General features: G+C 48.5%; 1 protein-coding gene across 5 annotated transcripts in view; it reads right to left on the bottom strand.

The window, feature by feature from the left end:
* Positions 1 to 2,332: 2,332 nt before the first annotated feature.
* Positions 2,333 to 6,742, bottom strand: part of RORC (RAR related orphan receptor C) — a 90,497-nt gene continuing 86,087 nt past the window's right edge. For all 5 annotated transcript variants that reach the window (XM_083715813.1, XM_083715811.1, XM_083715812.1 and 2 more), the window contains 3 exons: positions 5,506 to 5,616; positions 4,696 to 4,805; positions 2,333 to 4,156 (listed from right to left, as the gene is read on the bottom strand). In XM_083715813.1, coding sequence (XP_083571939.1) covers positions 3,992 to 4,156; positions 4,696 to 4,805; positions 5,506 to 5,616 — 386 coding nt within the window. In that variant the 3' untranslated portion in view covers positions 2,333 to 3,991. The remainder of the gene's footprint in view (positions 4,157 to 4,695; positions 4,806 to 5,505; positions 5,617 to 6,742) is intronic.

Here is a 6,742-nt window from a genome sequence, read left to right as displayed (position 1 = left end):
TTGTCCAGCCAGCAGGTAAACTTCTTGTTTCCTTCTAGGCTGGGACAGACTTCCTCTGCATGGGACTAGAGGTGGGCGTGGCCTCACCTGTGCAGGTAACAACAAAAGCACAGGGCAGGGTCTCTCTCTCTTTGACTACATGCATCGAAGAAGCAACATCTGCTTAGCCAGAGATGCTCTCTTGGCCTCTAGCCAAGACAGGACAAAGGGACTCCTCTCCTTATGGGATAGTTTCCAGGTGTATGTTGCTTTTCTAAGATAAGTCTGCCTTCTGGGATCCGATTGTGAACAGAATGTGAGTACAGTGGTACCTCGGGTTACATACGCTTCAGGTTACGTATGCTTCAGGTTACAGACTCCGCTAACCCAGAAATAGTGCTTCAGGTTAAGAACAGAACAGAAATCGTGCAGTGGCTAAAGTGGTGCTTCAGGTTAAGAACAGTTTTAGGTTAAGAACGGACCTCCGGAATAAATTAAGTACTTAACCTGAGGTACCACTGTAAACTCTTTATATACTTTTATAAAAGACTGTGTCGTGTCTTATCTTTTATGAGGGAATAAGGGGAAAATACCAGAACAGTTATTATAGAGGCTTTAGCGAGCCTGAGCAAACGCATCCGCTGTGAGTTTAAAAGGGGGAATGTTACTCTGCTAAATTGTGAACTTGTTCATGCAAGTTGGAAAGGCTATAATCAAACAATATATCCTCTCCTGCATCCCTGAACATTCCCACAGACACCGAGACAGCAGTGCGAACGTGCTGGGGATGTGAGCTTAGCAGAGAGCATCTTTCTTTCAGACTCTGCCCTGCCCAAAATCTTCCTGACACAGTGCATGTGGCAGCTGTTGATGTGTTGTTCCTGGAGGGTTCAAGTTCCCCATGTCTCACAACCACAAAGCAGTGTGCTCAACATGCAAGCCTGCTAGAACTTCACCTTGGTATTGGCCGCTAAGCATCACATTCTACCAGACCCTTTCGGAGAGACGAGCCATTGCTGTAGCTGCCTTGCCAATACAGTGGTACCTCAGGTTACATACGCTTCAGGTTACAGGATGAGAACAGAAATCGTGCTCTGGCAGCGCAGTGGCAGCAGGAGGCCCCATTGGCTAAAGTGGTGCTTCAGGTTAAGAACAGTTAACCCGAGGTACCACTATACACTTGTACAGCTCAGCATCGATGGAGAGGTTGCTGGTTACGGTGGAACCCAGGTAGACAAAATCACCTACGTGTGTGGTCACCAATTCTGAGGCGTGGAGTGCATGGCCATTCAAATGATGTGTGTGTGCGCGCCATGTAAGTGATGCGTGGCAGGGCTTACCTGGTCCCTCCCTGCCACATTTTATTTTATTCAAGTTGGTGCCCCTCTGGAAAGCCCAAGAGATGTTTCCCCATTATGGTTGCCAGGCCAGGTACACCCCACTTGCTGAGACTTCAGGACCCAAACCTGAGACCTAGGTGATGTGCCCCTCTCAGCGCTGAGCTCAGGAGACGGAGGTTAATTAGGAAAGTGGAGGCGGTGGTTGTGGCGGAGGGCACACCCCGCAGAAAGCTATGCAATGATTTGCAGAGATGGAGGTTAATTGGGAGCGGAGGAGGCCTGACCCCCCCCGACAGTCTTATGCAATAATTTGCATTCGTCTCCTGCCAGCCTGAAGCTTAGAATCATGGTGAAATAAATAAACTCCATCGAATTCTGTGGAACCTAGGCCACAACCCCACTTTAAAAAGCCATGGTGTCCCCCCAAAAACCCTGGGGACTGTAGGTTTTTTTTAAGGGCGCTGAGAGTCGCTAGGAGACTCCCTTATTCCCCACAGAGACGTACAATATCCATTTCACAGGGGACTCTGGGGAATGTAGCACTAGCACCTCTCGGCACCCTGAACGAACTACAGCTCCCAGAATTCTTTAGGGGAAGCCACAAAGGTTTAAAGCGGCATTGTGGTGCTTCAAATGTGTGGTGTAAATTTGGCCCTTCTCACTCCCTTGCACATTCTGAATTTATTGTTATTCATGTTTAATACTGTATTTTATGCTGTTTTTTGTTGCAGCAATTAAGTGTTTTAAATTTGTTGTTAGCTGCCTTGAGCCCGGTTTTTTGAACTGAGAAGGGCAGGGTATAAATAAAAATGTATTATTATTATTATTATTATTATTATTATTATTATTATTAGGAAATATACACTTTTCAGAAATAAGCCTTGGCATCCCTGTGATGTTTGTCACCAGCAGAACTTTTTAAAAATAAAATTCAGAGAGGTTTTGGGATGCACACACACAACACACACACACACACACGTGTGGGGAACACGTGGGCAAAAAAGGGAGGCTGGTGCTTTTATTTTGCTTTTATTTTTGCTTTCTGACCTCTCACGTAATTCATAGGCGGATTTAATCCGCCGATCCAAACCCATACAACAAACTGACTAAGCGTACTTTAACTGAGAGACAGTCCTAACAAAAGATACAAGGAAAAGGTAGGTTTACATCACCCAGTGGTAACAGTTCCCCCCTTCTCAATCCCGTTCCGGAAGAAGAGACAAGGAGTTTTCCACACGCCCGGTCCCCATTTCTGTGCAAATTACAATCCCCAGAATTTGTTGAGGCAAATGTTAAACTGGAACAAGACTGATAAAAGTTTTTAAGTGCAGGTGTGGTTTGGGGTGAAGGAAAGCTATGAGGGCTGGTTAAGCAAGACTGGAAGTTGCTGGTGGTGGGGGTGGGGAAGCTACAGAAAAATGTGACTTTGTTAATTCAAGTCAAGTTTTGCAGCTATTCCCCTCCTTTCTTGGGCTATCCAGTCCCAATCCAACCTCAGTTTCCATTTATTTGCTGTCCTACAAACACAACGGTCCTTCTGTGCTTAAGCCACACGGGAGGTTTCTCCCCAGCCAGCCTGACCTCCTCACTTCCCTCACAGAAACCGCACAAGCTGTCGACATCCTTCCGTCGACCTTTTTGTGCCCAATCTTGTTTTAAGCACAGAAGGAGCGTTACAGAAGGTGACATTGGCTTCGCGAGACATTTGACATGAGGTAACCCCAGGCAACTCCTCCGGTTCATCGGGAAACTGCTTGGGCAAAAGTTACCCAAAAGCATTTGGGTTTGGTGCATATGTGCCAATATTTCCCCCCTCCCATTTTAAAAGAAAGCAAAAGCAGCAGGATGTGAGGTTTGCGGGGCGTTGTTGGTTTTTGGAAGTTGCTGGTGAGTTAGAATCTAAACCGAGAGGTCAGTCTGTGTGTGCGACACACACTCACAATGAGAGAAAAAGACAAGAGACTCTTTCGTTATCAAATACAGAAGCGGACAGACACTGAAAAATAGAGATCTATCTTATAGAACCACATTTGTCCACAATATATATATATATATATTATATTATTTCTTAAAAACTTGGTTTCAAGAAAAAACACAAACAGAACAGCTTGGTTGAGTCTTGTGCCATTAGGCAGCAAAAATGAGGTATTTCTTGGCTACCTAAGTCAGCCATTTTGGCCTCGGCGTTACAACGTGGGCAGCTAATTGGACTTTGCCCCTCCAGTGAGACTTCGTCACGGCGAGAGCTTCCTCACGCTAGGAGTGCTGTTTGTCCACAAGACCCTCCCCTTACTTAATACTTTGAAGCTTCCACAGCGGTAGACTTCCGAATGCTTTCCAAAGCGCTTCGCACACACGTGGCCTAGTCCCTCAGCCCCGCGTTTTCCTGTGAGGGGTTAGTGTGGGCTCGCTCCGTGCTTATCCAGGGACGAAGAGACGCGGTCAAGGTTGCGTACCAAAGCTGGTGTCAGAAGTGGGGATCTTTCGAACACAAAACCCAGGCATTCCACTCCAGCTGCTCCGCTCCGCTTTGGGCAGGCAAACATGGCAGCAGGATTGTTTTGGTCTTGGTTACCATCTCCTGCCCCTTCCCACTCTGGTGCCGGTTGCAGAGGAGAAGCTGGAGAAAGGCAGAGAGAGAGGGGGTCCTCGCCCTGCTGGGAGTGGGGGGATTATTCCCCTGCTGTTCCCTGTAGAGGGTCGTAGTCTGCGCTGAAGAGCTCTTTGTACAGGGGCGGGAAGACGGCGTGGACAATGATAGGGTACATCTGGCGGAAGGAACGCAGTTTCTCCACATGCTGGCAGCAGAGGCTTCGAAGCTTCCCTTTGGGGGGCAACTGTCGGAAGTGAGAAGAGAGAGAGATTACATATATCTTCCTATATACATAACAATGTAAGGCTGTCGTCATGCTGCAGTCTGCGTAGCTGGCGAAAGGGGGCCACATCAATTCCAGCATGACGACAGAATGGCAGGCAGGCAGGCAGGCAGGCAAAGAGGGAGAGCTTGCTATATCTTCCTATAGACAAAAAATGTAAGGTTGTCAACATGCTGCAGTCTGCGCAGCTGGTAAAGGGGCCACATCAACTCAACCATGACGACAGAATGGCAGGCAGGCAGGCAGGCAAGCGGGCAAAGAGGGAGAGGTTGATATATCTTCCTATAGACATAAAAACGTAAGGTTGTCGTCAGGCTGCAGTCTGTGTAGCTGCCAATAGGTGGCAGCATCAACTCCAGCGTGATAATAGAACAGCCAGCAAGCAGGCAGGCAAGCAGTACAGGTAGCTGGTGATCTAGGTGAGTGTTTAACGGAGGGAGGTGCTTAAGACAGGGGGAGGGTCTCTCTCGCAGCCACCAAAGTCCCCAGCAGATACTCACCTTGGCCAGGATGCCTTCCCGGTGGTTTTTCCGTAACATGTGCCTGAAGGCCAACTCCAGATTGTTCTGCAGACGCTCCACCTTGCTCTTCTCTTGCAACCAGGGACGATCTGCAAGGAAGGACAAAAACTTGGAAAGAGTCCATTGCGGCTGTTGGGAAAGCTGGCTGGCTTACAATTTGCCTGGGGTGAGTAGTGAACTGTCTGCAAGCGACACCTGACCTCTTTCGAACATGCAGATCAACTGGCTCTTCAAAGGAAACATCAACATTTGTGGTGAGGAACCTCAGTCCTGGGGGCTGGATGAGGCCCTCCAGGGCTCTTTACCCGGCCCTCAGGACTCTCCCAGACCACCCCCCCACCACTGGATTTTCTCAGTGCCCCTCTCCATTGCGGATAAGTATAATCACTGGGTTGAGATCAAACCACTTGGTGTCTCTGGTATATTAAAGGGGGGCGAGTTTCTTCGCTCCGGTGGAACCCTAGAGTCCCCACTCTTCCGTGGGGGGTTTCTTGGGGGTGCACTGAGCCCTGGCGGCACCCTCAAGCCTTATTTTCCGGGACCGTGTCATCTTTTAATCGGATGACACGGAGCTCGCCGCCATTAGCCTCCCGCAGCGGACCGGAAGTGAGCTCTCTGGTATATTTAAGGCAGCTACGTAGAGCAGTCTAGGTAGGATTGTAAGTAAACTACAACTCCCAGGATCCTCTGGGGGGCAAAGTAGGGGAAGAAAGTGCAAGTGTAGCAAAAAGTTTACAGCACAGACTTCTCCACCGGGGCATGATGGGAGCTGAATTGGCAGCCTCTTACTTGAGTTAATAAGCACCAGCGCCGTGAAGAGGGCCATTTCGTTCTCGGAGAAGTGCAGAGCGCAGAGACTGTGAGCGAAGTCGAAGATGGAGTTGATCAACTCGTTGCATCCTGGAGGTAGAGAATGGGGAGACTTGGGTCAGTGACAACAGCAAAAAGGTAATCAACCTATTTATTAGTGAGTTCCTATCTCTATTTCTAGGGATGCGGGTGGCACTGTGGGTTAAACCACAGAGCCTAGGACTTGCCGATCAGAAGATCGGTGGTTCGAATCCCTGCGACGGGGTGAGATCCATTGCTCGGTCCCTGCTCCTGCCAACCTAGCAGTTCAAAAGCATGTAAAAGTGCAAGTAGATAAATAGGTACCGCTCTGGTGGGAAGGTAAATGGCGTTTCAGTGTGCTGCTCTGGTTCGCCAGAAGCGGCTTAGTCATGCTGGCACATGAGCCGGAAGCTGTACGCCGGCTCCCTCGGCCAATAAAGCGAGATGAGCGCCGCAACCCCAGAGTCAGCCACGACTGGACCTAAAGGTCAGGGGTACTTTTACCTTTACTTTATCTCTATTTATTTGGGTTCCAAAGCGTTAATAAAGCAGAACTTTCTTCAAAACAGACTTACAACAATAGCGATACGTTCAAATAGTTGCCCAAAATCATGTGCTTGTTCAAGCACAGGTACATCTTCATAGAAATGTAAAATTACTCCAAACAGAACTGAAACCAAAGTTCTTTCTCTCCATGCAGCCTGCATCTCCACAGAGAGAACCATCTGCACAAGGCGGCTTGAGAACAAAGACAACTCCCGCAAAATGGAGATTTGCAGCTGAATACCCCTCCCATGTAATCTAAGTTAAACACCGCATGAGAGAGTAGCAGAGATGCATTCTCAGTTAATTATCAGCCTGTTTGGTTTACAGAGAGCTTCACTTAGCTTTAATGGGCATTTCCTTTTTAAAAACTATTTGTTTGGGGGGGGGGCATTCATATCTCACCTTTCGCTGCCCGGAGCTCAAGGTGGCAAATATGTGGGTCTGTCTACCCCCTCATTAAATCCCCGCAACAAACCTGCAAGGTAGGCCAAGCCGAGAGCTCAAAGCATGGCCTGTTACACCCTGGCAAACCCCCGCCTCCAAAGACTTATCCCCCTTTCCTCAACTTCTTTTCGATGGCACAACTATCGGCCTTGGGACCCATAGCGGGCTCATTCCCTTTTTTTAGTCTATCGTCCTGAGATGTCGG

This window comes from Podarcis gaigeae (assembly GCF_964106915.1).
Source record: "Podarcis gaigeae genome assembly, chromosome: 16".
Lineage (NCBI taxonomy): Eukaryota > Metazoa > Chordata > Lepidosauria > Squamata > Lacertidae > Podarcis > Podarcis gaigeae.
This window is presented reverse-complemented; position numbering and strand designations above follow the sequence as displayed.